This window comes from Cervus elaphus, chromosome 5 (assembly GCF_910594005.1).
Source record: "Cervus elaphus chromosome 5, mCerEla1.1, whole genome shotgun sequence".
NCBI classification, from domain to species: domain Eukaryota; kingdom Metazoa; phylum Chordata; class Mammalia; order Artiodactyla; family Cervidae; genus Cervus; species Cervus elaphus.
Window position 1 is genome coordinate 111,462,365 of NC_057819.1, and position 27,527 is coordinate 111,489,891.

Sequence of the window (27,527 nt, forward strand, 5' to 3'; positions counted from 1 at the left end):
ACTTTATGTTGTGTCTTTGGTACACGCATGGAGTTCAAGTGTAACTGGGTTGTTCGCGAGCACTTCCGCAGCAGTGGCTCCCTAACTCGCTTGGGTCTCTAAGCGCGCCGGAGGGGTTGGACCTGGGGTCTGTGCCCCTCTGGAAGGGTCAGGTAGTGTGGCTGTATGAGGCTGAGTGAGTGTGTGTATTTGCGGGTGCCTCGCCGTGCTTCCGAGGGCGTGTGTGTGTGTGTGTGTGTGTGAGCTGAACCGGAAGCTCCCCGAGGGCAGGCATACCCGTTTGTTCATTGCTCTGTCCCAACGACTGCGCATAGTAGGCATTCAGTAAAAATTTGTAGAATGAAATGAACAGATGTCTGCCTGTAAGTGTCTGCCCTCCAGACAGGCTTTCGATAAAACAGCCATTGAACGATCATCCAAAAAGCCCCCCTACCCCGGACACCATGGGGTGAGGAGCCGACTTCGCTCGCGCTCTTTCTAGCGCCCCTTCCCCTGATCTCCAAGTTTCCTTGGGGTTGAACAGTCGCAGAGAGGAAGACCTGGGCAGAAGGGGCTGGCGAATCGGAGACCCGGGGCCGAGACCGAAGGGCAGGCAGATGGAGGGCTCAGGAGCGCCAGCCGAGAGCCAGAGGAAGAAAAAGAAAGAGGGAAAATGAGCGCGGAGCAAGCGAGCGAAAAGCTCCCTACCAAGCCAGGCTTTTGTTCCCTGAACCTAAGACTTTACCCGGCGGCGGGCGGCGGGCGGGCCGGGAGCGAGCGAGCGGAGGCGCGCGGCCATGGCTGCCGCGGCCGGGCAGGGGGGCCGGGGGGGCGGCGCGTGAGCGGGCGGCGCGGGGCGGGCGAGCGCCCGCGATGTGCCACTCGGCGCCTCCCCCGCCGGGCCCGGGCTGCGCGGAGGCCGGGCGGCCCTGGTAGCTGGGCGCGCGGCGCGGAGGGGGCGAGCCCGGCGCGCGGGTCTCATTGTTGCGGGGCGGGGGGGGCCCGTCGGGGCATGAGGGCGAGAGCACGGCGGGGGGGGCGGCCAGACAGAGCGAGCGAGGAGGAGGAGGAGGAGGACGCCGAGGAGGAGGAAGGAGGAGGCAAAGAAAAGAAGCGGCGGCGGCGGCGGAGGAGGAGGAGGGAGCGAGGAGGCGCGCGGCCCCCCGCTCCCTCCCTCCCCCCCTGACCCCCGACCCCCGCCGGCCGGGCCCCCACCCCAGCCCCGGAGGGAGCTCATGGGAGTATGAAGGAGATGGTAGGAGGCTGCTGCGTATGTTCGGACGAGAGGGGCTGGGCCGAGAACCCGCTGGTCTACTGTGATGGGCACGCGTGCAGCGTGGCTGTCCACCAAGGTACGGGGGTGGCCGTGGGGGGCGGCGGGACCCTGGGGGCGGCGTGCGCAGGGCGCCCCCGGCCGCGCCCTCCCGAGACCTCCTGGGGCTCGGGCGCCCCTCCCCCACCCCACCTGAAGAGAAGGGAGGCGTCGGGGGGCTCCCCCCGCCCAGTCCTGGAGGACCGGGTCAGGCATTGTTTTCTTGCCTATTGTTCCAGTCCCGCGCCCCCCACCCCAAGTTGAGGGAGTTTGGGGACAGTCTAGAGGGCAATGAGTGCACTCTCCGCGCCCCACACCGCCGGTGTCGGGGCTGCCAGGAGAATGTTTACCTGCGAGGTGTCCCCTCCCGCCCGGTTATTTTGGTCCCGGCTCTGGGAGGGAGAGGTCAAGGGGGGGGTCATCCTCCCCTCTTGCTTCCGGATACTGGGAGGAGCGGAATTGGGAAGGGAAGAGAAGGGTCCCAGGGGAGAGGGGACTCCTAAAATCCTCCCGGGAAGAGCTGCGGATAGAGAGAGGTTGCGCAGGGGGCCGGGAATCGAGAAGAGGGAGGTTTGGAGTTTCCCCCAGCAGCACATGGTTCGGGAGTTAACTCCTTGAGGAATCTTGCCGAGGGCGCAGGCTGGCATCTCCCGCCTGTCTGGCTCAGCCAGCTGGGCCCCCCCCCTTCCTGGGACAGCCCTTAATCCTGTCGCTGTTGGCTCTTCCCGCCACTCTCCTATTGGTTACCTGCAGTGCACCTGCCCTCGGCCTTGACTTTTGACCTATTCCTATTAGAAGCAGAAGATGAGGTCCCTTAGACCCTCCACTTACCCGCCTCTTCTATTACTGGCCCTTTAAGAAATGCCCCCCCCCCATAACAACAAAACGTGTTTGACTATCCTAAATGTTGTTCCTCTAATATTCTCCGTTACTGATGATAAGGACTGGTCCTGGCAAGAGCTGGGAACCAGAAAGCTGGGTACAGAAAGGGCACTGGGGCGGGGTGGGATCTTCTAGAAGTTTAAAGTCAAGGTCTCAGACTTCCCACCTCTGCGTGGAGTGCTTGGTTATGTGGTTGAAAGCTGGGCGTGTGCTGTTGGGCATTCCTTGTGGTCCTGCTGTCTGTGAGTGACCCCCAGGCAGGGAGCAGCCCCCTGGCTGGAACTGGCTCTGGTTTGTAAGAGTCACCCCCTACCCCAGTTACTCCGGGAAAAACCACTGGTGACAGATTTGCTTGGTGATTCTCCTCCCTCACCCCCAGCTTGCTATGGCATCGTCCAGGTGCCAACAGGACCGTGGTTCTGCCGGAAATGTGAATCTCAGGAGCGAGCAGCCAGGGTGGTGAGTTTGAAACTTCCCTCTCCTCTCATATACACCTGAGCATCCCCTCCCTCCCCAATGAGCTAGGGGGCTCTGAGGCTGAGGCTGGGGTGGGAGTGTCACACAGGACTTCCTGTTTCCTGCGCACCTCTATCACCAACCCCATCTCTCCCTCTGCTTAACCCTCACTCTGCCCCACCACAGGCATTTTTGTTTTTGTTTTCTTATTTGTTTGAGCTTTTTATCATGGAAAGTTTCCAACCTATACAGAAGTAGAGGGAATACTGTAATTCATCTCCTGGTGATGAGGCTCCCCCATCTTTGACAACTATCACTCATGGTCAACCTGTTTTCTCTCTTCCCCCACCAGTTCCCCCTTAGACATCTAATCATTACATCCTGGGGCCCTCTGAATGTATTCAGGGAGGGCTCAGCCCAGCAGACCCCCCCCCCCCTTTTGGAAAAGCCCATCCCCCAAATCCCTGTGCCCCCTTGTATTGGCAGAGGTGTGAGCTGTGCCCACACAAAGACGGGGCATTGAAGAGGACGGACAATGGAGGTGAGGGGGTTGCTGAGCCCTAGGGCTCATCTGTTGAGGTCAGACAGACCCCCTGAGCAGGGTCTGGGAAGGCAGGAGCAGTCTGTGGGCAGGGGTGGAATGCAGAGGCTGGGTTTCCCTTCCCTTCCCTGGCTGGCAGTGGAGAGTCTCATGGGAAGGCCATGGAGGAGGGGATCGTCTGCATTATGGGGTTGTGAGGGGTCAGGGTCTCTGACTGGCCATCGCAGCTGAGGCCGGCCCCACACCGCCCCAGGCTGGGCCCACGTGGTGTGTGCCCTCTACATCCCTGAGGTGCAGTTTGCTAACGTGCTCACCATGGAACCCATCGTGCTGCAGTACGTGCCTCATGATCGCTTCAACAAGGTCAGCGGCCCCTGCTGTGCCCCATGCCAGGCTCCTTCCTCCCCAACCATTCTTGGGTCCCTCTCCAGCCCTCTCTTCACCCAGCGTAATTTGATTCTCTCCAACCTACACTCTCAGGGAACTCAGGAGGTGGCTAGGCACCTTCCATTGACAGACTCACGCTCATGCTCAGGTGAAATAGCAGGCTCTTTTGTAGTCCTGCCTGAGGGGAGATCTGAGCGAGCAGTTCACTTATGCATTCACTGAGCGCATTTTACTGAGGGTCTACTATGTGCAAAAACTGGGGCAAGGTGCTGGACACACAGTGTTTAGTATTGATCAAGACAGATGTGTTCCCTGCCCCACAGAACTCCCACTCCTGTGTGGGACGACTATAGATATCAGTAAACAGGCAAAGTAAATGCAGTGTGTGGTAAGTGCGGTGAAGAAAACAAGAAGGTACTAAAATAAAGAATACCGGCACGGGGGTGGCAGAGGGTGGGGGGGAGTTTATTTTAGATAAAGCAGTCACGGAAAGACATTTTGGTTGAGACCTGGGGGATGAGAAGGAGCCAGCCTTGAGAAGTGGGGAGAGGACCAGGTTCTAGGTGGAAAGAATAGTATGTGCAAAGGCCCAGAGGCGGGGCTGAGCCCCCTGGGGAGGAAGGCAGACATCCAAGGACTGCACTAACCAGTGTAGCAGCTACTTGCCACATATGGCTATGTAAGTTAGTTAAATACAACTTAAAATTCAGTTCCTCCGTCACACTAGCCACTTTTTCAGGGCTCAATAACCCATGTAGTTCATGGGTCCTGTATCGGACCATGCAGTCTCGAACATTTCCATCATCACAGAAAGTGCTATTGGATAGTCTGATGTAGGATCGTGGGGAGAGGATGGAATTGAGCAGGGAGGCCAAAGGATCCCTCAAGTAGAAGGGAGGAGGGGACGATTGCCCTGTGTCCTGCAGACATGTTACATCTGTGAAGAGCAGGGCCGGGAGAGCAAGGCGGCTTCAGGAGCCTGCATGACCTGTAACCGCCATGGATGTCGACAAGCTTTCCATGTCACCTGGTGAGACCCCTGCCTTCCCTGCGTCCACTCCTTAGGGTTCTCTGGGATCCCTGGCCAGCTGTCCCAGCCTTCTCCTGAGATTTGCCATGGATGGCTGCCAAATGGGTTCATCCTAACTGCTGTCTCTTTGTAGATGATGGCAGTACTTTCCTTGGGTGGTCTTGGCTTTGCCCCAGGAGGGGTCTTGGAGGGTGCAAGGGAGGTGGCTGGTCTGGTTTGGGACCACATCCTTCTCAGGCTGACCTCTCTCGATTAGTGCCCAAATGGCAGGCCTGCTGTGTGAGGAAGAAGTGCTGGAGGTTGACAATGTCAAGTACTGTGGCTATTGCAAATACCACTTCAGCAAGATGGTGAGTTTCATCTGGGTGTGAGTGGTTGGTCAGTCGTGGTTTAGAGGGTGTGGACTCTAGGGTGCCTGGTGCTGGGAAGAAAGACATGGGAGGAAGGAACTGTGTCCCTGCCCTTGAGCAGCTCACCATTGGATGAGGAATAAATTTAAGTACAGCCTGAGGGGTGTGAATCAGAGTTGAGCCAAGCAGTCCATCCCAGAAGACAGAGCTCAGACCCTGCCTATCAGAGTCCAGGAGGCTTCAAGAAAGAGGCAGCATTTAAGCTGAGCCAACAATTAGAGCCAACATTTGTGGGGCTTACCGTGCCCCAGCCTCTGTACTAATCTCTTTACGTGTGTGTGTTTGTGTGTGTGCGTGTGCACGTGGGTATGCATGCTCTTGCAGTCCTCCCTAAGAACTAGGTGTACTGCATTTACCCATTTTACGGATGAGTAAGCTAAGACCCACTAAGGTTATGTGACTTGTCTCACAGTTGGTGTGTGGGATTTAGAAAAAACAGTCTGAAGGTCCTCAGGAGCCTGCCAAGAAAGACAGGAATCCCAGGCAGAGGGATTGGCATGGACAAAGTCCCAAGATAGGAAAGACCATTCATAAGCAACAGAACAGGATGTTTGGTAGGCACAAGGCAAGAGATGAGGTGAAAAAGCTCAGGCAGGGCCAGAGCTGGACTTGCTTCTGCTTCAGTTCAGGGGCCAATGGAGAGGTGGGAGAAGGAGTGCTAACCCGTATTGGTGGAGAGACCTGCATGTCTCAGAAGCGGTTGGGTGTCCTGGCTAGGTATGCTGTGGCCTGACTGGGACAGCAGCTTGGACCTCACCCCCAGGCCACAGGCTTGTGAGGCTGCTTGTAAGCAAGAGGGTAACATGATCAGATTTGTTTTTTAGGAAGATTACCCTGGCAGCCACTGTGAAGCCAGATCCAAAGGGCTGAGGCTGGTGACTGGGAGACAGCTGCAAGAGAGGGGGGATGGAGGGATGAGGCTGGATTCTAGAATTATTTCTAGATAGACTTGCCTACATGTGGGGGTGGCTGAGAAGGAGGAGTTGAGGGTGGCACATAGGATACTGGCTCTTGATGTTGGATAGATGGGGCTTAAGCTCCTCAGGCAGTGGAGTGGACTTCCAGAATACGTCCTGGTCTGCCCCAGAGAGTCCCAGTTTGTGCCTGTTGCCTTGGTGTAATTATTAATAGCTCCTCCTTTCATTTTCAAAAGTGTCCTGGTTTGGATAAGTCATAAGGTCACCTTGGTTCAGGGTTTGACATCAACTTGGGGGCTTCCCTCGTGGCTCAGGTGGTAAAGAATCCCATTGCAATGCAGGAGATCCAGGTTCGATCCCTGGGTCAAGAAGATCCCCTGGAGAAGGGAATGGCAACCCACTCCATTATTCTTGCCTGGAGAATTCCATGGACAGAGGAGTCTGGCAGGCTAAAGTCCGTGGGGTTGCAAAGAGTCGGACACGACTGGACGACTCACAGGACATTAAGACAAGGCAGCGAGCTTGGTTTGGAATATAGCAGGTGTCGAAGTGGAGGTGTTTAGATTTGGTGGCTGTGTTCAGATTTCAGGCCCCCATTGGTGTGGCAGCCCCAGGTGTATAAGGCTAGGGGTTGGGGGCTCAGGTATGAAGAGAACCATGAAATGGGGAGTTGAGAGCTTAGCAGAGTAGGAGTGATGCCCACTGCTGGGGAGCCACTGGGTCAGGTGAGGCCTGAAACTAGTCCTTGAATTTGAGAGTTGGGAGTTTGTGGGTGATCTTAGAACAGCTCTAAGTCTAGGACAGGTAAAGCCATCAGACCAGGCATTGGGGAGTCCAAGGCCCTGGCTGGGAGGAATGATAGCACAGGGGTTGTTTGGGTGTTCCTTATGGATATTTCCTTGCCCTGTTTTTAAGGGCAGCAGATCCTTTGGGACAAAAGGAACCACTGTTTGGTGGAGGGCCAGGAAAAGAAGAGAAGGGGTGATGGCTGGAGCATAGTGTCTGGAGGGAAGGATGGGGTATGGGGAGCAGGGGCTCCCGTGAGGGCCACACTGCACATCCTCCACCCCAGGGAAGGAGGTTGAGGTGGGCCGAGGTCGAGCACCTGAGAGGGGCCAAGAGGGCACCATGGAAAGAGGTGGTGGAGAGAGAGACACGGGCCCGACGCCCACCTCCATCTATGCCTGGTACCTGGCTGGGGCCGAGATTCCCCACCTCTTCGGGGCCTCAGTTGCTGAATCTGTGCCCTGGGTAAGCCAGCTGGGCAGACAGACTCTAGGATTTCAGGCCAGGGAATGCACTCTGTTGAGCAGAGTATCATTAAGGACACAGGGTCCTCTTGTGACGGGCAGGGTAGGGGTGGGTGCTACTGACCCCCAGGATCACCTAATCTTCAAGAACCTTTCTCTGAGCTACAGAGAAGAGGGTGTGGCAGTTCCTCTCAATTCTCTCTGCAGAAGACATCCCGGCACTCCAGCGGGGGCGGGGGCAGCAGCGGAGGAGCAGGAGGAGGAGGGGGTGGCGCAGGGGGAGGCAGCAGCAGCAGCTTTATTGCTGGCCGGAGGAGCAGGTCGGCCTCCCCATCCACCCAGCAGGAGAAGCACCCTTCCCACCATGAGAGGGGCCAGAAGAAGGTAAGCATCTTCTCCCCCTGCCCCTCCTGCCCACGTTCACAAACACCTGCTTCTTGTGTGAAGCCACCACAGGTATCCCAGAGGCGATAGTGCCTGCCCCCTTCCTTCCTGAGGCCATTGAGGGCCAAGGGGGTGCTGAGGAAGTGACCTATGAGGGTCACAGAGGGTGAGGAGAAGGCCTGGCTTCCCTGGGGCTGTTTGCATCTGTGTGGTTCCTCTGTTGTTCCTACGACGTGACAGTCTCCCCAGAGACCCCAACACATGGCCCTGTACATTTGCACACATCTAGCCGTGTGTCAGTTTGTGGTGCACATGCCTGCATCCCCAGGGGCTGCACGTCACAGTGTGCCTGGCTTCTGTCCCTCTGCACGGCTCCGTGTCCCAAGGGGACACCCTTACAGGTGTGTGCCCCCGTGTGAGGTGTCCTGTGTCACTGGCATGATAATGGGATAGGCTCTTTTTAGCAAGCAGTGAGGATGGGCTTCCCTGGTGGCTCAGCTGGTAAAGAATCCGCCCGCAATGCGGGAGACCTGGGTTCGATCCCTGGATTGGGAAGATCCCCTGGAGGAGGGCATGGCAACCCACTCCAGTATTCTTGCCTGGGGAATCCCCAAAGACAGAGGAGCCTGGCAGGCTACAATCCATGGGGTCGCATAGAGTCAGACACGACCTGAGCTTACCACAGCACAACACACCGGAGGATGGGGGTAGAGAGGGGCTGTCAGCTCTCAGAGGAACCTGCCGGGGCCACTCCTGTCCAGCCAAAGTCCCCCAGTCCCTCCATGGAGGGGAGATGGCATCCACAGAGCCTTGTCCCTGAGAGGACCCCACTCCCGTCATGCATGTGTCATGTTTATCCTCACCAAGACTGTTTCCCAGCATCAGCGTCTGGTCCCTTCTTCCTCCCCAGAGCCGAAAGGACAAAGAACGCCTTAAACAGAAGCACAAGAAGCGGCCTGAGTCACCCAGCATCCTCACCCCACCTGTGGTCCCCACTGCTGACAAGGTACCCTGCTTACACCCAGGAGGGGCAGCCACGGCAGCGGGAGGGAGGCGCCGTGTGAGGGGTTGGGGCGTGCAGCCCTGGCAACTCTTGCAATTTCACATTCATGATTGCTGCACACCCCACACTACTCCTGTTCTAGACCAGGAGGGGCCTCTGCCCCTCAGCCCCGCTAGTCACTGACCAACCAGGAGGGGTGGGGGTGGGGGGCACCAGCCTTCCTGCAGGCTGCCAGATGTTCACATCTGCCTCTGTCCAGACAGAGGGCCTCGGCTCTGGGTTCCTGTCTGCAGATGCAGTGCTTAACGGCGGTTCTCCGAGTTTCTGGGGCCCATTTCTCCAGAGAGAGGCAGAGGACCCCCTCACTCTCCACCCCCGCACACACATCAGGAGGCTGCTCAGAGCCTGGTCACCTAACCAAAAGCCCACTCCGTGCAGGTTGGAGGGACTGAAAGTGTGGCCCATGGCGGCTTGCAGGGCAGACCCATGGACCATACCCTGAGACCCCTGGGCATCCCACCTTCCCAGCAGGGGCATGGCATGGCAGGCCTGACTCCAGAAATGGGCACCATCTGGATAAACAACTGGCAGGCCTTACCCGAGGCCAGGGAGTTGCTAATCCAAGCCACAGCAGCCCTCCCTGCCCCTCCTTCCAGCCAGTTCTCCCCTCACCCCCGGAAGAACAGGGGCCTGGAGACACGGCTTCCTCCTGTCGCCATTATTGCCCGTTCACCTCCACCAGCCTCAGGAGGTTGCCAGGGCTCTGGGCATCTTAGCAGGAGACTCAGGTATCAGGTTTCCAGGGTGATGTTGCTGTGGCAACTGTCCCAGTAACCCTCTCCCTTCCCTGCTGCCCAGGGCTCACCTGGAAAAGCTTGTCCTTGCCCTCTGATCTCTCCCTGGGGTCTGCAGGCATGGGGAAGGAGTGGGCCAGAGATCTAGGAGTGACCCCAGTGGTTGGACTTCCCTTTGGACATGTTGGAGCCTTCTGCCCATCCCCCTCCACCCACCCCAGCATTTCAGCCACTCCTCCCCCGGGCCCTCTCCTCCTTTGCTCTCAGAACCACATCTGGCTCCCTTCAGAACTCCAGCTGTTGAAAAGAACAAAGAAAAAGACAGAGCGAGGGCTCCGCCCAGGAAGGGGCAGCACAGGGTGGCTCATCCTCCTCTCCATCCTCCCTCTGGCATTTGTTCATGTACTGAATACCTGGTCTCCACCAGGAGGAAAAGCCGTCCCTGACTGTTACTACAAAGCCCTGACTCACTCACCACATGCCAGGTTCCCTTCTGGAACAGGGGGATGGAGGGGATGTGTGTGGATTTGCTCATTTAAGCCTCAAAATAATCCAATGAAGTAGGTATTTTATTAACCCCATTTAATAAATAAAGACACTGAGGCACAGAGAAGTTAAATAATTTGCCTAAAAGCAAACTGTTAGGGAATGGTGGAGTCAAGAGTTGCACCCAGGCAGTCTGGCTTGAAGACCTGTTCTCAGCTACCACAGGACACTCTCTGCAGTGTATTGCTAGAGCCGCACCATCAGAACCATCATTGTCAACCCCATACTATGTATCTGCCATTATGTTCCTCATAACTCTCCAGAGAGGGATAATTAGTCCCAGAAGGACACTGAAGCTCGGTGAGGTGGAGAACATACATACATGGTGGGAAACACCAGGTTCACAGACCCCAGAGCCCCTACTCTTCCAGCCACAGACATGGGGGACAATCTCTCAATACAATGTGGCAACTATTGACATGGCTGATGTGGGTGGCTACAGGGCACCCAGGAAATAGAGGACAGAATGATTTGTTCCACCACAGGTAGCTATCGGGTGACTTCACGGAAGAGGGGGCTTTTGAGCCAGATTTTGAAGAAGGAGATGTTTCCCAGGAAGAGAGAGGCTAGGTTGTCTGGGCAGAGGGCTTGGCATGGAGGCTAGGTTGTCTGGAAAGGCCAGGGAGTAGCCAGGGAGCAGAGTGTTAGCCAGGTGGCTGCAGCTGGGGGGTGAGCAGGGAGGGCATGGCGGGGACTGGAGGGCCCAAGAATGGGGCCAGGGTGGCCCATTCTCCCTGGAGTCCCTCTTCCCTGCACGCACCACTTCCCAGCACAAGTCCAGCCCTCTTAGGCCTGAGTGTTTCTACACTGAATGACTGAGCAGATGCATACTTGTGAACAGACTCTGGGACTGTTTTCATCTCTCCTTTGCATGAGACGAAGGACAGACAGCTTCTTGGGCTCAGAGCTCCCAACTCTTCACCTCTAGAAGTTACAGAGCTGCCTCTCCATCTCCCTGGTCTAGGAGCTCCCACCACCATCTATCTCCTTGCCCCACAGTCCTTCCTGAAGCTAACTCTGAGCTCTCCCAATAGATCCCTAGGTCCTGTGTCCTCGGGGCTCCACTCCCAAGTCAAGGGTGAGCCCAGACCCCCAGAACTGGCTCCAGCCTTCCCCTCCTCCCTCCCTCAGGTCTCCTCCTCGGCTTCCTCCTCCTCCCACCACGAGGCCAGCACTCAAGAGACTTCTGAAGGCAGCAGGGACTCCAAGGGGAAAAAGTCTTCCAGCCATAGCCTGAGTCACAAGGGGAAGAAGCTGAGCAGTGGGAAAGGTGTGAGCTGCTTCACCTCTGCTTCCTCCTCTTCTTCCTCTTCCTCTTCCTCCTCGTCTGGGGGACCCTTCCAGCCTGCAGGTGAGTATGGGCACCCCAGGATGTGGGAGCCGGGGAGGAGGTGGGAATGGGACAGTCTTTGGCCGTGAGCTTTTCTAGCAAGGCCCTTTGCATATTGGTTTGCATCTCATTTGCTTCTTAAATTGCCTGGTGGGGCAGGAATCCCCAGCCAGTGACTCCTCAACACTCCCTCCTCTCTCAGGGTGGAACTCCCCTCCCATCTCCCTCAGGGCCCACCTCTCCAACCCCTATAATGTATTCATTATTCCCTGGCTGATGCTGTCAAGTACCATTTTTAAAGCACTGACACTAATCTCCTGTAATCTCTGTAGTCATCCAGTGAGGTCAGTAGGGTGGGAGCTATTCTTCTACTTTGTCACAGGTGGGAAAAGCTGGAAGGCGGGGATACACTGGTCCCAGGACACAGAGACAGTGGCAGAGCTGGGACAGGAAACCCAGCTTCCCCACCCCCGACCAAAGCTCTCTCCTCTAGTATACACTGGGCGCAGGAGGGAGGCCGGGGCTCTGGGGTCCAGCTGTAATTCCGTGTCCCTCTCTGCAGTTTCGTCCCTGCAGAGCTCCCCTGACTTCTCCGCATTCCCCAAGCTGGAACAGCCAGAAGAAGACAAGTACTCCAAGCCCACTGCACCCCCCCCTTCAGCCCCTCCCTCTCCCTCAGCCCCCGAGCCCCCCAAGGCTGACCTCTTTGAACAGAAAGTGGTCTTCTCTGGCTTCGGGCCCATCATGCGCTTCTCCACCACCACTTCCAGCTCAGGCCGGGCCCGGGCCCCATCCCCTGGGGACTATAAGTCTCCCCATGTCTCGGGGTCCGGGGCCTCTGCAGGCACCCACAAGCGGATGCCCACACTGAGTGCCACCCCTGTGCCTGCTGAGGAGACCCCTGAGACAGGCCTGAAGGAGAAGAAGCACAAAGCCAGCAAGAGGAGCCGACACGGGCCAGGCCGTCCCAAGGGCAGCCGCAACAAGGAGGGCACTGGGGGCCCAGCCCTTCCCTCCCTGCCCGGTGCCCAGCTGGCTGGCTTCACCGCCACTGCTGCCTCACCCTTCTCCGGAGGTTCCCTTGTCAGCTCTGGTCTGGGTGGTCTGGCTTCCCGTACCTTTGGGCCTTCCGGGAGCCTGCCCAGCCTGAGCCTGGAGTCCCCCCTGCTGGGGGCAGGTTAGTGACCCTTGGGGACCAAGGGTGTCTTAGGGCCCAGCCAGTCTAGTGAGGGGACAGAGGCATAAACATGCAGTTAGAAGGAAATGTGACAGAAACTGCTCCAGAAGACAAAGGATGGAGGTGACAGTCACCTTTGAGACACTCCCCCATACCCATCTCCTGCATGGTTGTGGTGGGAGACACTGCCAACAGGACTTAACCAAGTTTGGGTTGGGGAATTAGAAAAACTGGGAATTCTTCAGGCTTGAGCAGGGAAGTAGAATAAGCAGGCTTGGCAAGCAGATGTCACTCAGGCAAGAAGTGACATCTTTGCAGCAGGAGGGTGAGACTGGTGTGTGGCAAGATCCAGGGGAGTGTTGGCCTTGGGGACTGGCTGCTCCAGAACTGACTGAGGAGGGGGCAGGGGAGAGGTGACTCTAAGCTTCCCTCTGTGTCCTTCTTGTGCCTGTAGGCATCTACACCAGTAATAAGGACCCCATCTCTCACGGTGGTGGAATGCTGCGGGCTGTCTGCAGCACCCCCCTCTCCTCCAGCCTCCTGGGGCCCCCAGGGACCTCGGCCCTGCCCCGCCTCAGTCGCTCCCCATTCACCAGCACCCTCCCTTCCTCCTCTGCTTCTATCTCCACCACTCAGGTGAGGCCTTATTCCTGGGCTCCTCCATCCCTGGGCAGGTGGGGGACAGCCTGCCGAGGACCCCAGCTTTCCATGGGAACTTGAGAGATTGGGCCTGATCACCACCAGAACTTCTCCCTCTTTCTGGTCCTCTCTCCTCCCCAGCACACCTGGTCCCCTCCACCCCGGTGCCCACAGTTGTGCTCTAGATCCAGGAATAACCACCAGGCTGGACTCTACCTCCTTTCCCTCAGGTGTTTTCTCTGGCTGGCTCTACCTTTAGCCTCCCTTCTACCCACATCTTTGGAACCCCCATGGGTGCCGTTAACCCCCTCCTCACCCAAGCCGAAAGCAGCCACACAGGTACGTGAGTCTCTGACCCTGTTCCCCTTCCCAAAGGGGCACCCGTCACTGGCTTGTCAACCCAGAAAGGACTAGAGGGCTTTCTGGCTATCCCCCATCCTCTGGCCATTGCTGACCCTGCAAAAAAACATTCCACATACAACAAACCAGGGTACATCACTTTCACATCAAAACCCCCTTAGGCGTTGGGGCATGACCTGGAAGAATTAGTACTACTCCATCTCACAAAAGCAAAAGGCAAGAGAGATGAATGACTTGCTCAAGGCAGTTGAAGTAGGCAAAGGCAGAGCAGCAGCTGTAATTCTGACTCCCTGGCTCCAAGACTAGTTCTCCTACCACTGTAGCAAAGCTCCCTGCTGGCCGCTTAGTGAGTTCTTGGGAATGGCGATTGTAGAGATCCCACTAGTTTGGCAACCGGCTCTCTGGGTATTCAGGAGTTAAGGGGGCGGATCGCAAGCACTCCTCCCTCTCCAAGTAGAGTGAACACAGCCCTAGAGAGCTGATTGGTGCAGAAGTACCACCTGGCTGGTTGAGGGGCGGGGCTTATCACTTCAGGTAAGCCTTAAAGGGGGCGAATCTGACTCCAAAATTAAGAACGTACAGAGTAGATGACTATTTTCCAAAACCCAAATTGGAATTTTGTGGCTCAACATAGGGTTTTGCGGTCTAATTGTGAGTTTATTAATATAAAAGTCATAAAACTGATTATAATAGCTACAGTAATTAAGGGCTTGCTACCTGGCAGCTAAACCGTTCAGCTTAACACTTCACATTTATTACCTTATTACTTCATAACAGTCACTTTGGAGAAGTTAGTTTTAAGCCCGCGGTCACATAGCAAGTATCCAAGTTCAACTCAGGACTGTCTTGGCCCCAAGTTCCTATGACTATGAAGTTATAAATTTTCCAGGAAAAAAAAGTTGGGAGGAGAAGCTGAAAGTAGCAAGGACGCAGGAGCCTTTATGCCGAGAGGAGGAGGAAGAGATTTCATGATTTTGCCTCCCCAGGGGCTGGGTTTTCAAACCAGGGCTCCAAAGAACTAGAACTGCCTGTCTGGGGGTTGGGAGATCCTGGGGAAAGAGGTCGGCGGTAAGGTCCCAGATCTGCACCCACTTCCCAGGCGGGGACTTTGGGGCCGACTGCACTTCTTCCTCGCTGATCCCTGCCTCCCTTCTCCTTCCAAGAGCCAGACCTGGAGGACTGCAGCTTCCGATGTCGGGGGACCTCACCCCAGGAGAGTCTGTCTTCCATGTGAGGGAGAGGGGGGCAGCTTGGGGGGCAGAGGGGGAGCTGGGAGCCGGGCGGAGGAATCCGGGGGGGGGGGGGGGTCGGTGCGAAGAGGCAGGCGCGCGGAGAGGGTGGGATCCTGAGCGGATAACTGAAACCCGCGAGGCGGGAGAAGGGCAGGGAGACGGGAGTGGGGGAGTGAGGTTAGTCTGAGCCCGTTTTCCCTTCTGACCCCAGGTCCCCCATCAGCAGCCTCCCGGCACTCTTCGACCAGACGGCGTCCGCACCCTGCGGGGGCGGCCAGTTAGACCCAGCGGCCCCCGGAACGACTAACATGGAGCAGCTGCTGGAGAAGCAGGGCGACGGCGAGGCCGGCGTCAACAGTGAGAAGGGGTGACAGCGGGCCGGGTGACTGTCCTAGGACCCCCAAACTCGGTCACCTTTCTCCCCGAGGCCCCCAGAGGTCTTTTAAGGTTCCTCCTGCGGCCACGCCCTTGCCTTAACTGTGACCCACCCCAGGCCTAGCCTTTAACCCTCGCTGGGACCTGCTCCAGGCCCCGCCCCCTCTACGCCCGGCAGTTGGCCCTCACGACCTCGTGGCCCTGATCTAACTTAAGCCTCAACTTCCGACCGCCCCTTCCCTCCAAGCACTGGGCTTCCACCCCAAGCCTTAGGCCCCACCTGTGGTCCTCACACCTCTGGCTCCCCAGGACTCACCTGAGTCCCTGGCTAGCCGGGGCCTTCTCTGCTAGGTCTCGGTCCTGGTTCCTTTGCCAGGCCCCGCCCCTGGTCACCTGGCCCCGCCCCAGCCTTCGCCCCTCCTTCTCAGGCCCGCGGGGCTCAGGCGCTCTCGCCCTCTGCAGTCGTGGAGATGCTGAAGGCGCTGCACGCGCTGCAGAAGGAAAACCAGCGGCTTCAGGAGCAGATCCTGAGCCTTACGGCCAAGAAGGAGCGACTGCAGATTCTCAACGTGCAACTCTCTGTGCCCTTCGCCGCCCTGCCTGCCGCTCTGCCTGCCACCAACGGCCCTGTCCCTGGGCCCTATGGCCTGCCTCCCCAAGGTAGGGGGCCCCCACCCAGGCCGGGAATGGGGGCCTCCGCTCTGCAGTCGGAACTGGCCCGGACTCCCGCCGCTGAGCTCCTTCTCTGATCCCCCTTCCTCAGCCGGCAGCAGCGATTCCTTGAGCACCAGCAAAAGCCCTCCGGGGAAGAACAGTCTGGGCCTGGACAACTCGCTGTCCACGTCTTCCGAGGTGAGCGCCATGGGGAGGGGCACGGGGCGCGGGGGCTGGAGCGGGGAGGTTCGAGGGCCTCCTAGTCGCATTTCCACCTTGCTGGGCTGTTGGAGGCTGGGCAGTGAAGTGATTGGCCGAGTAATTTGGTCGACTGACCCATTCATTCCTTTACTAAGTAAGTGATAATTAGGAGGTGCCTACTTAAGTCCAGTCATTGGCTAAGCAAGCAGTGAGCAAATTGAACAGAGTCCTGCTCTTGGAGACAGGCTCAATTCAAGAAAATCAATAATTACAAATGAGATAAGTGCTAAGATGGAAATCATTTGAGGGGTATGAGAAAGAATGGAAGGTGGGATTTTTCTCTGGATGTAAGGTGGTTAGGAAAGGCAGCTCTGAAAAGTGTTTGTGAAGAGTTTATTACAATTTATTTTAGCCACACAGAAAACAATCCCTGTGTAATTGGTGGTGGTTGGGGAAGCAGTTGCTATTATTATGCTGTGGTTATTATTGAAATTAAACAAAGTGGGTTCTTGTTCTCCCTACCACTTACTGTGTGACTTGGGCAATAATAATCATAATAACAGCAAACATTAATTGCATCCTTGCCCTTTGTCATGTCCTGGCCTGAGACTTTTCAAGCGTTGGTGTGTTTAGTCCTCCCAAGACGTTTATGGAATAGGTTCTCCTATTAGCCCCGTGTTATGAATAAGGAAACTGAAACAGAAGAGCCACCAAAACCATTAAATTGTGGGCATGGGATTTGAGCCCATCTTTCAGTTCAACTGCCTGCAGAGTTACTGAGCCTGTCTAAGACCCAGTGGTTTGACCCATAAACAGCAGTAGCAAGTTAGTACAGGTCAAGCACTGAACCTTGGGTCTGATTCACTAGGTGGTCACTATGCCAACTTCACTCTTCAGTGTTAAACGGGCATCATGGTGGGTGCTGGGGCCCCAGGAAGTGATTTGTGAAGACTGTTTGGATTCTTAGCCTTTATCCCTGGGCATTACTTCTTCCTCCTGGGTGGCTTTGCTTGGGAGTAAAGTGGGGGTGACCATGTGAGAATGCTGGTGGGTGCTGGGCCGGGGGCCAGAAAGGTCACGCTGGCCCCCTGCCCTTCTGACCCCTCCCTTCCCCCTCCCTCCCCAGGACCCACACTCAGGCTGCCCGAGCCGCAGCAGCTCGTCGCTGTCCTTCCACAGCACGCCCCCACCGCTGCCCCTGCTCCAGCAGAGCCCTGCTACTCTGCCCCTGGCCCTGCCTGGGGGCCCTGCCCCGCTCCCGCCTCAGCCACAGAATGGGCTAGGCCGGGCACCTGGGGCAGCGGGGCTGGGGGCCATGCCCATGGCTGAGGGGCTGCTTGGGGGGCTGGCGGGCAGCGGGGCCCTGCCGCTCAATGGGCTCCTGGGGGGGTTGAATGGGGCTGCCGCCCCCAACCCTGCAGGCCTGAGCCAGGCTGGCGGCGCCCCCACGCTACAGCTGCCAGGTTGTCTCAACAGGTGAGGGAGAGCACAGCTGGGGAAGGGGATGGGGAGGCTGGCTCTGGGAGGGACTCCCCCACCAACACCCACAGTCCCTCAGAAGGGAGCTGTCCTCCTGTCTTACGGGCTCAGCCCCAGCTTCTCCTTGGACGCAGACGTGAGAGCCCTCTGGATGGCAGCTCTTCAGGGACAAAAGTCGTCTGTTTACTCCTTGTGCCCTAGCTGACGTTTTCCCTCTGGGGACGTTTTCCCAGCTCATGCGTCTCCTCCCGCCATCCTCTCTGAGCTCAGTCTGTTCTCTCTCCACCTGGGCCTGAGGGGGAGTGGGAACGTCAGGGGCAGGGAGGAGTGCTGCCCTGGCCCTTCCCATGGTCTGCGTTTGTCCCCCTGCCTCAGCCTCACCGAGCAGCAGCGACACCTCCTGCAGCAGCAGGAACAGCAGCTGCAGCAGCTCCAGCAGCTCCTGGCCTCCCCACAGCTGACCCCGGTAATGCCCCTCCCCCAGCTCTGCCTGAAAGGTCTCAGAGGGTCTGGGCCGCCCGGGGAGGGCAGCCCCCAGCTGGGAAGGGAGCCCCAGGCTGGGAAGGTGAGACTGCCCCTGTGGGAGTGGGGCCGGGACCCTGTGGATCATGTGAGGACAGAGGGCATAAGGGCTCCTCTTGGGGGCCCCTGGGCGCTGGGGAAGGAATGCTATAGTGGCCCTAGATCACATCCCAGCAAGAGGATCTGGAGGGAGGTGAGCCCTCAGTTACTGAGCATTTCCAGTCGCAGCCCCAAGGCTCTTCAGTGGGGAACTTCAGGGTCTGCACAGAGAGGTGGCTGAGCAGGTGACAGACACGTCCTCAACCAGAGCAGCCCCTTTAGGTCTTTCTTGTTTGTTGAGTTCTACTGAGTTCCTAGGAGAAAAGGAATTCTTCCTTCTAGAAAGAAGACAGTTGTTGGGACTTCGCTGGTGGTCCAGTGGTTAAGACTCTTTGCTGCCAATGCAGAAGGTGCAGGTTCAATTCCTGGTCAGGGAACTAAGATCCCACATGCCATGCGATGCAGCCAAAAGATAAAAACATAAAAATAAAAAGGAGAGAGGTGAAGAAAAATAGAAAAGCACTCATTTTTATATAGAGGAACATGAGAAAGATATACAGTAAACTCGCTCGACTGGTTACCTACAGAGGCCAGATGATAGCAGGAATAAGATAGCAAGATTTCTTAAGCCTTGAGATTGTTTTGGGTTTTGGAACACTGAGAACGCTTTGTCTATTCAAAGCAAAAATAAATGAGTGGGAAAAAAATAGAGAAGTTGAAAACTATTAACCTCATTCAGTGTTCCTCAACTTGGGGTCATGCCACCCCTGGGGACATTTGTGTTTGTCATAACGACTGAGGAATTGACTTAGTGGGGGTGGGGGAGGAATGATAAGCCTCCTGCACTTGACTGGTTGTACCCCAGCTGACAAACACTGATGGTGTGCAACCACTTTCTTGTCCAGATGGGGAGACTGAGGCCCAGAGTGGGGAGTTAGAGATGGGACCTTGACTGTCTCCTGGGTCTCTTGCCTCATGGTACTAGTGAGACGGGATGGGGCCCAGGCCAATCAGGGTAGGATGACCCTGGGGACCACTGGCCAGTAAGCCATCTGGCCCCCTCGCAGGAACACCAGACTGTTGTCTACCAGATGATCCAGCAGATCCAGCAGAAGCGGGAGCTGCAGCGGCTGCAGATGGCCGGGGGCTCCCAGCTGCCCATGGCCAGCCTGCTGGCCGGAAGCTCCACCCCGCTGTTGTCCGCGGGCACCCCTGGCCTGCTGCCCACAGCATCTGCCCCACCTCTGCTGCCCGCCGGAGCCCTGGTGGCGCCCTCGCTCGGCAACAACACAAGTCTCATGGCCGCAGCAGCTGCAGCCGCAGCAGTAGCAGCAGCAGGCGGGCCTCCAGTCCTCACTGCCCAAACTAACCCTTTCCTCAGCCTGTCAGGGGCAGACGGCAGTGCCAGTGGCCCCAAAGGAGGGGTGAGTAAGGGGTCTGGCTTAGGGGAGGGGCTGGGAGTGGGGCAGAGGGATGTCCTGTCTCCTTTCTCCTGGAGACTCATTAGAAAAGGCTGTTTCCTCTCTGATTGGACCATTTAGAAAAAGATGATGCTCTGGGTGAGCCACTTCAAGAAAGGCATCCCTCCTTCTGAGAGCAAAGAGCCAGAGCCTGGGGGGCCCTTGGCCGGCACATGCCTGCTTAACTGGGCGCCTTATGCAGGGCAACTCTCCCAACAGACACATACATACACGGAAGTTGACCCTGGTGTGCAGCCGTCAAAGCCCAGCCCCTTATTGCACCCAACATCAGCTTTCTTGACCCAGGAAGCTATTCTCAACTGGGTGATCGGACCAGATACCTCCCCAATCCCCAGTCTCCCTTCCTCTTTTTCCAGACTGCTGACAAAGGAGCCTCAGCCAACCAGGAAAAAGGCTAAATCCACCCACACTCCTTTAGACCCCACAAGCGGAGGGGCAGATCCTGGTCTGAGGGGTCCCAGCCTACAGCGGGCACCTGCACCCCAACACTGGAGAGCCCCAGAGCACGTGCTGAGGCCTGGGGAGTGGGGGGTGCTCCCAATGCCGCGGACTGAGACCCAGAGGGGAGCCCTTTCCATCTGGCCCCCCCACCCCGCCTCTGCACTGGCCCCTTTGTGAGGGGCTCAGGAGGACAGGCTCCAAGCCCGCCTAGGAGCCCCCACTCTCAGCGAATGTTTCAGGGTTCCCTAGAGAGCAAAGTGGGCCATGGCATAAGTGGGGGGTTGGTTAAACCCCCCACATAAAATGGATCAGCACTTGAGTGGGAGAAGTGGGGACTAGGCCCTGGGCCTGCCCCTGCATGGAAGTCTTTTATGGAAGAAGGGGTGACCCCACTTGACCAGTTTCTACCCAACTTGGGCAGATGGTAGGAGGGCTCCCTTGGACTGTTTCTTGCTGGGCTCCTTCCCCTGCCCCCCACAAGGGTCACAAGCTGTGCTTGTAAAAGCCCACAGACTGGGGGGGCCGAAGAAGGGGCAGGATGGCATCAAACTTGGCCCAGGCCTCCCTGCCTCCCGGGGGGTGGGTCCCTGTGATGGGCTGGGGGAGGGCAGGGGTGGGCGGCCCAGCCCCCTGGCATCCTGCCCCTTGTTTGCACTATTGGATTTCGGAGTGCCGAGGGTGGGGAGATAGAGCTGCCTGACTCAGAGAGCTTGTGTGGGTGTGCCTGTGCACTGTGTGTGTGTGTGTGTGTGTGTGTGTCTTTCTGTCTGTCTGTCTCCCCCTGGCCCCCAGGCAGCCGAAGGCAGGGACAGGAGTAGTGCTCTGATGAGGCAGTACCAGAGGGGCGCTGTTAGCTCTTGTTTGCACCCTCTCACCTCACCAACTTTGGTCCCTTTCTGGGGCCCGAATGGTTAACAAAAACCAGAACCGTACTCCAATATTGGAGAGTAACTGGGGGCTGGGGGGCTTTAAATCAGGGTAATATCCTGCCTTTCCTCCCCCAGACTCCACATGGTCTCCGTGCCCCACCCAGCGCTCCCCTTCCACCGATAGTTGGTCCTGCTTCTCTGGCACAAGGGGTCCTCTAGGGACCAGGGGACAAGGCGAGGGGGGTAAAGTACCACTTCTTATAGTGAAAACTGCCTCCCAGAATCAGCCAGCCTGCCTCCCTGCACCCTACCCCTCCTCACCCCCACCAACCAGGGGAAACTTAAGCTTAAATTGACCTAACAACTGTCCCTTCACCCACCAGCTATTTCCCCGGGGTGCAGTGGGCAAGTCTCACCTTAGAGTCCCCACCTGCCCAGAGCCTCTGGTGGCTGAGGCTAAGGGCTGCGGGGGCAGCCAGGAGAGGGGCAAGGTTGAAGCGCGTGTCTGTGTCGGTGCCCTGGGCTCGGAGCCGGGCGGAGCGTGGCCAGCTTCCTGATGCCCGCGTTAATCAGTCTCTTTGCATGTGTGGATTCGTGTGCGTGTGTGGGTTTCTGTTTGGGTTTCTGTTGTTGTTGGTTTTGTTTCTTTTTGTTTTTTTTTTTTTAATAAAGAAAAGATGTGTATATTTTTGGCAATGACAGAAATGTAGTGCAGATATATTTTTGCCTGTGCTGCTCAACTGGTTTTTTTCTGATACTGAAAATAATATTAATATTCCTGTTGATAAGACTTTGTAAGATGTTAGGGAGCTGATAATGGAGGGGGTGGGTGGGAATCCTTCAGAGGCAATTTCTTAGGCACTTGCAAGGGCTTGGGGGGAGGGGGGAGGCAGTTGTGATGACCTCAGAAATACTCACTTTTTATTAATGCTAAATATCAGTTAGAAAGGAATGATAGAAGTCAGCATTTTATTCATCTTCATCTATTAAGCTCTCTAACTCCCTGCCCCCAAACCACTGAAAAGAAAAATAACCTTCAGAGATTCTTAGAAGAGTTGCTCATTCACACCCACGCTCTTGCCCAAGGCCGACCCACTTAGAACCAAAGTCAGCTTCTGTTCTGGACAGTGAAGGAAGTCGATTTACCCCAAGGCTGCCATGGCAGAGAGTGAGAGGTCCTGGAACCAAGACCTCCTCTTCCCTCCAGCACCCTAAAGTCTGGGGTTCTCATCTCCAAGAGTCTCTGTTTTCTGATTTTCCCCAGGCTGGGGTGCAGTGGTGGGTAGGCAGGTTAGATTTGAAGAAAGGCCCCAGGCTGCGTATGGATTAGTACTGTCCCTCAATTTGGGGCAGGGGGACAAGAGAGAGGTGGTGTGTCTCCTCTTTCGGGGTGGGGGGGAGCAGGCTTTATAATAAGAAAGGTCTGGAGGGCTTCTGGACAGAGCAGGCTCCCAGTGCAAAGGGCATGGCTCTCGAGCTGTCTGCTCCCAGCCTCAGTCCCTTTTTCTAGGATGAATTTGGATGGGGAGTAGGAAAGGATGCAGATTTATAGGTGGCTCTGTCTAGGGGAAGGGAAGGATGTGGTTTGCAGGGCGGAAGTGGAGTTTGAAACTGCAGAGTGGGGCTCAGTATGTCATCCCCTTCAGTGTGGAGGTGTGAGTGCGGTGTGCGTGCAGAGCTGCTGTCTGGCCTCACAATGAGTGCATGAATGTTAGAGCTGGAAGGGACCTGTCTAGGATCCTGCGAGCCAGCTCCTTGCCCCACGGGAGGTGATAGCTCCAAGCCTAGGAAGGGGGGGCAAGGGCTCAGGGGCAGAGCCGCGACCAGTCCTCAGGACCCTGGCCTCCTGGTCCTGGCTCTCCTGCCCCACTGCACTGCCTCCGTGTGGCTGTCCGTCTGTCCCTGTGTGTGTGGTGTGCAGTGTGAGTGCAGGGCTGTGCCCAGGGTGGGGGGTATCTGTGAAGCACTGACTGTCTTAGCTCAGAGCTGATGGATCCTCTCCAGAGACAATGACACTTTAAAGGTTGCCTTTTCTTGTCTAAGTTTTTCCGATGTGTGTGTGTTTTCCCTTCAGATTCCTAGGTCTATTGCTGCCTCCAGGTGCCCTTACCTTGAGGCTGATGACAGCACGCCTGCCCATTCCTGTCCTGAGTTCTAGGGAAGTACTCCTAGGAAGGGCCTCGACAGTGAGGGGAGCCAGAGTCTGGGAAAGAGAGAGCGCCAGCTCTGAGAAAGGGTGACCTCCACGCTGCCTTTTCCCAAACTGGAAATGCAGAGTTTTCAAAGACACGGGCTCTGCCTGCCAGCATCTTCCTTGGTGTGTGGTCAGCAGAGTTAAGGGTAGGCAGCTTGCTCCCAGCTCTCCTTAGCCCAGTTTCCTGGAGGGCTTGTGGTCACTTCAATTGGGAATCTGTAGGAAAATGGGGCGCAGTACCCTGGCTTCCTCCAATCACATCAGTCCAGATTAAAAGTGTGTCTGGCTCCCAGTCCCTTTGACTTGATCTACTGAAAAGCTGGTGACTGAGGGGTGCCTTCATCGCCCTTTGTTCACGTCCTCCAGCCCAACTTGGGACTTAGGTGGCGGGACTAGAGACCCCAAACCCTGGCTCCCAGCCTGTCCCCCTCTTTGCACCCCAGCCTTTCTCAATGTAGCAGACCCTTCCTAGGGGAGCAGGGAGGGGAAGCCACAGTTTGCAAACCCAGGAGCTCTTTTTACATTCTTTGTAAAGCCTCCTTTATATCCTCAACCCAAAAGGCAATGCCCCTCCCCTGCCACCTCCAAGCCTGGAATTGTGCATAACCCGGATCTTGTATCTTTGTATAACGGATGTTATTTGTACGAAGGGCAGTTCGTAAACAGCACTTGTTCTTTTAATAAAAGAATGTTTTACAAAAAAAAAAAAAAAAAAAAAAAAACCAAAGAGACCTTGGTTTGTCTGGCTTTACTGAAGGGAAAGAGAGGTGGAGGGTCAACTGTGGGAGCCTTGGGAGGGGATGGAGGTGGGGGTGGGCAGATGGTCTACTAACATTTCTTTAAGTACTTGGAATAGTACTTCACAGACCAAAATGCACAAAATACCCAGGTTGCATATTGAAAATCAGATACCTTTGCTCCACGCGTAAGAATGTAATGTGTAGGTCTGGGCCAGGCAGAATCTGATTTAAAAAAAAAAAAACAAAACAAAAACACAGAACCCCATAAGTGATGAGATACACCCACACCGCACTTCTAGAAGCACTGCCTTAAGGCTCGGCAAGAGAAAACGGTCCCGGTCCGGGCAGGATCCCTGCCCACAAGCCGGGAGGGGGTCGCCGGGAGGCAATGAAACGAGCGGCGATGCTCCGCGCAGGTCCTTCGCAGTCACGCGAGTACCAAACGGGGCGCCGGAGGGCCCTCCACACCCTGGGGGCCCCGAGGGGGCTGCCGGGCCGGCTCCTCCGGCCGACTTCCGGCAGCTGGGGCTGGACGGCCCGCGCAGGCCCGCGGCCCGCACCGCGCGAACCCCGCGGCGTCTTCCGGGCCGAGGCGGGGCTGGGCCGGAGAGAGGCGGGGAAGCGGGAAGGTGACCGGGGCGCGAGGCGGAGCCGGCGCGGCGCGGTGGTGGCAGCGGGGCTGCCATGGGCTCGGTGCGCGGCGTGGGGACGCTCGTGCGGCCGGCGGCCTGGGTGAGCACCCGCGCGGCTGGGGCCCTCCCCTGTCCTCCGCTCCACCATCCTCCGCTCATCGCCCCGCCTCTCCGAGCCTGTCCCTCGGTTGAGCTTCCCCCAAACCCCTGCGTCGCCTGGTGCTTTGCAGCCGTCCCTGAGCGCCCGTTGGGTGCCAGCACCTCCCCCAGCAACTCCCGTTCCTCTCTCGGGAGCGCTTATTACCTTCGTGTTTCTAACGCGCGCCTAAGCCCTGCGGTCTCTTCCCTCCCTCTGAAGTCTTCCGCTTTCCATTGATTTTATTTTTCTGTTTCCAAATCACCGCCCCGCGGATGCCTGCTTGCCTTGCAGACGCTGAACCAGAGACGGGACATCACCTCCTGGCTGGTAAGCCCTACCCCCCAACTTCACCCTGTTTCCCCTTCCCTCTACCCGAGTCCCCCAGGCCCAGAGAGACCACCGAGGTAGAGACCGGAGGAGGAAACCGGAATGAATCAGCCCTTCTTTGTAAACTCCAGCCTGAGACTCCCTTGTCTATAGCCACCTCGCCCTGGCTCCGGGGAAATGGGGTGAGGGCGGACGGCAGAGGACGGGGAGCAGGCTTCTGCATGAGCAACCCCGGTGCCTGATAAACCGAGTCCCAGGTGCCGTTGGCTCCGCCAAGGCTGGCAGGATCCTGGCCCTCCAGCCCTGGCACCAGGGTGAGAGCCAGGGCTTGAAGGGAAAGCCTGGACCCTGAAACCTATGTGGTTTCATGGTATTGAAATCTCTTCTCTATCCTGAGCTCGGAGGGCCTCAAGGTGGGGAGTGGCGGGGCGGGGGTGGGGGGTGGGGGTCCTTGCAGGGTGGAGTCAGATCAGCCTCATGCAAAGAATGCCTGTCACCAGCCAGGGCCCTGGGAAAGCTGGACATGGCCACAGGCGAGAAAGTGCTTCCAAGGCATGAGCTGACCTTTCATCTTCCCTGCCACAGGCCCGATGGTTCCCCAAAACCCCAGCCAAGTCCGTGGTGGCCCTAAAAACACCCATCAGGGTGGAGCTGGTGGCTGGGAAAACCTACAGGTGGTGTGTGTGTGGCCACAGCAAAAAGCAGGTGAGAGACCTGTATCCCCCTCCCCGTCGATATATCACACCTGTGGTTTGGGGACACCATGTGTGGCCCAGGAACTCCCATTCAAGACATTCCTTTTTCCCACATATACCTGAGGGACCATGAGGGTGGGGGTGGGGATATCCTCAGGCCAGCCCTCAGCTCCCAGTTCTCTGCATCCACCCTTCAAGATGGAGACAGACATAGAAACAGTCCTAGGGCCAGGCCGGTGGAACTAGAGTTCTGTCGTCTTCTGGTGCTCCTTACTCTTCAGAGGCTGCAGGCTCTGCCCAGAAAGGCTTGCCTGTCTCTCTCTCTCCCCTTTCCTTCTTCTTCCTGGGAAACATCTGGGTTCCCAGGCCTCAGCCCCCAACATTAGGAAGAGTCTGAGCAGCTTCTCTGTCCCGAGTGTGCCCTTCCTGGCGTCTGCTCCCGAAAACTCTCCCTTTTTCAGTTTCTGTGACTTCCCTGGTTTCTTGCTGTCTTGTCATCCTGGCTGCCCGCTCCCCTCTCTCCTGCCCCAGGAGCCTTCCATCCCTCAGGAACCTGTCCCACATTCTTAGCCTCTGGGCCCCTTTCCTTTCTGAGCTGGCTCAGAACTGTGTTCCTCCAAACTGCATGATGTGGTGCCAGCAGCCCAGGGTCCGAAGTCCTGCTTTGCCACCGATTTGCTGTGGACTTTGAGCAGGTCCTCATGAACATGGCGCTCTGCTGCCTGCCCGTGAGGCCTGGCACCGACTGGCCCTTTGTGTCTCTCTGCCTCTTGCCCTCTGGTACCAGTTTGCTGACTTTCATCTGCACACTTCTCCCATCCACCCTCCTACCCTACCCTCACTGGAAGGGCAAGAGGCCTTGGCTTCAGCTCTGCCACTCAGTAGCAAACCACCTGTCTGGGCCTGTTTCCATTACTCAGGCTGTGTAGGAACACCTTCTGGGGTGAAAGGGCATAGATGCTCACACCAGGCAGCCAGTTTGCTGTAGGACCTCACCGTCTCCCCTTCCTTCCACTCCCCTCCCTGCAACATCCACTCCCCAGAATACGCCCAGTTGTTTCTTGGAGCCAAACAAAATTGATACCCCAGTCTTAAAGCCCACTCAGAGAAGTTTGTACCTTAAGAACATGGGAAAGGAAATGAATGTCATGAACCAATGGAGACTCAGAGCCATTAAAAAAACCCCAAAAGCCATTATCAGTATAAAAGTTGCTGATTCTTAAGGGCCCATTTTGCTTTGAAAATTCTCTTCTTGGGTCCCCCAGAAACTATTCCTGTAAGGACATACTTACTGAACACTTTTCTACTGGCAGAGTGCATGATAAATCTTTATGCATTTTATTCCTTGCGATTACTCTGATTACTGTCACATTACAGATGAAAAAAGTTGGTCAGTGTCACTCAGATACCTGTCCCCTACCAGTGCTGTCCTGCCCCAGCAGGTGGGGTTGGGTCTCTCTGACTTCTTTCTTTTCCTCACTAGCCCTTCTGTGATGGCTCCCACTTCTTCAAACGCACTGGCCTGTCCCCACTGAAGTTCAAGGCCCAGGAGACCCGCATGGTGGCGCTCTGTACCTGCAAGGCAACCCAGAAGCCCCCATACTGCGATGGTACCCACAAGAGTGAGCAGGTGCAGAAGGCGGAACTGGGCTCCCCACTCTGAGGGGTGGCTCACCCCAGGGATCCCAGCACCCATAGCTGGTTGGTGAAGGGCTTGCTCCGATAACCCAAGGTCTCCAATCTGGGGCAGATGGGAACAGGCCCTGGCTTTGATGCCTGCTGGTGAAGATGGCATTAAATAGACGTGCTAGCCCAGAGTGATGTTCCTGTGGTCACAGGTGTGAGGGACAGGACCTATCCCCCTTTAGGATCTTAACCTGGGCTGGGGATACCAGACTGGCTGCAGGGAGGAAACAATTCAGGTTCATTCCATACGGGGTCCCCCAAAGCAGGATGACCCACTCCAGTACTCTTGCCTGGAAAATCCCATGGATGGAGGAGCCTGGTAAGCTGCAGTCCATGGGGTCGGGAAGAGTCGGACACGACTGAGCGACTTCACTTTCACTTTTCACTTTCATGCATTGGAGAAGGAAATGGCAATCCACTCCAG

The 27,527-nt window shown here is 56.8% G+C and overlaps 2 protein-coding genes across 2 annotated transcripts; both read left to right on the forward strand.

Moving 5' to 3' along the window:
- Window positions 1–965: 965 nt before the first annotated feature.
- Window positions 966–21,391, forward strand: MLLT6 (MLLT6, PHD finger containing). Its single transcript, XM_043904362.1, has 20 exons — window positions 966–1,331; window positions 2,553–2,632; window positions 3,116–3,170; window positions 3,424–3,533; window positions 4,484–4,587; window positions 4,844–4,937; window positions 7,372–7,548; window positions 8,459–8,554; window positions 11,023–11,242; window positions 11,784–12,398; window positions 12,853–13,034; window positions 13,268–13,376; window positions 14,561–14,627; window positions 14,841–14,986; window positions 15,467–15,664; window positions 15,768–15,856; window positions 16,986–17,335; window positions 17,714–17,804; window positions 18,967–19,323; window positions 19,737–21,391. Exons 1-20 carry the CDS (start codon window positions 1,223–1,225, stop codon window positions 19,776–19,778), a joined length of 3,291 nt encoding a protein of 1,096 aa, XP_043760297.1. The 5' UTR covers window positions 966–1,222; the 3' UTR covers window positions 19,779–21,391.
- Window positions 21,392–24,128: 2,737 nt separating this feature from the next.
- CISD3 (CDGSH iron sulfur domain 3) lies at window positions 24,129–27,234 on the forward strand. The gene is made up of 4 exons (XM_043904363.1): window positions 24,129–24,356; window positions 24,687–24,722; window positions 25,308–25,427; window positions 26,901–27,234. The coding sequence occupies exons 1-4, from the start codon at window positions 24,309–24,311 to the stop codon at window positions 27,078–27,080; spliced, it is 384 nt and encodes a 127-aa protein (XP_043760298.1). The 5' UTR covers window positions 24,129–24,308; the 3' UTR covers window positions 27,081–27,234.
- Window positions 27,235–27,527: the final 293 nt, after the last annotated feature.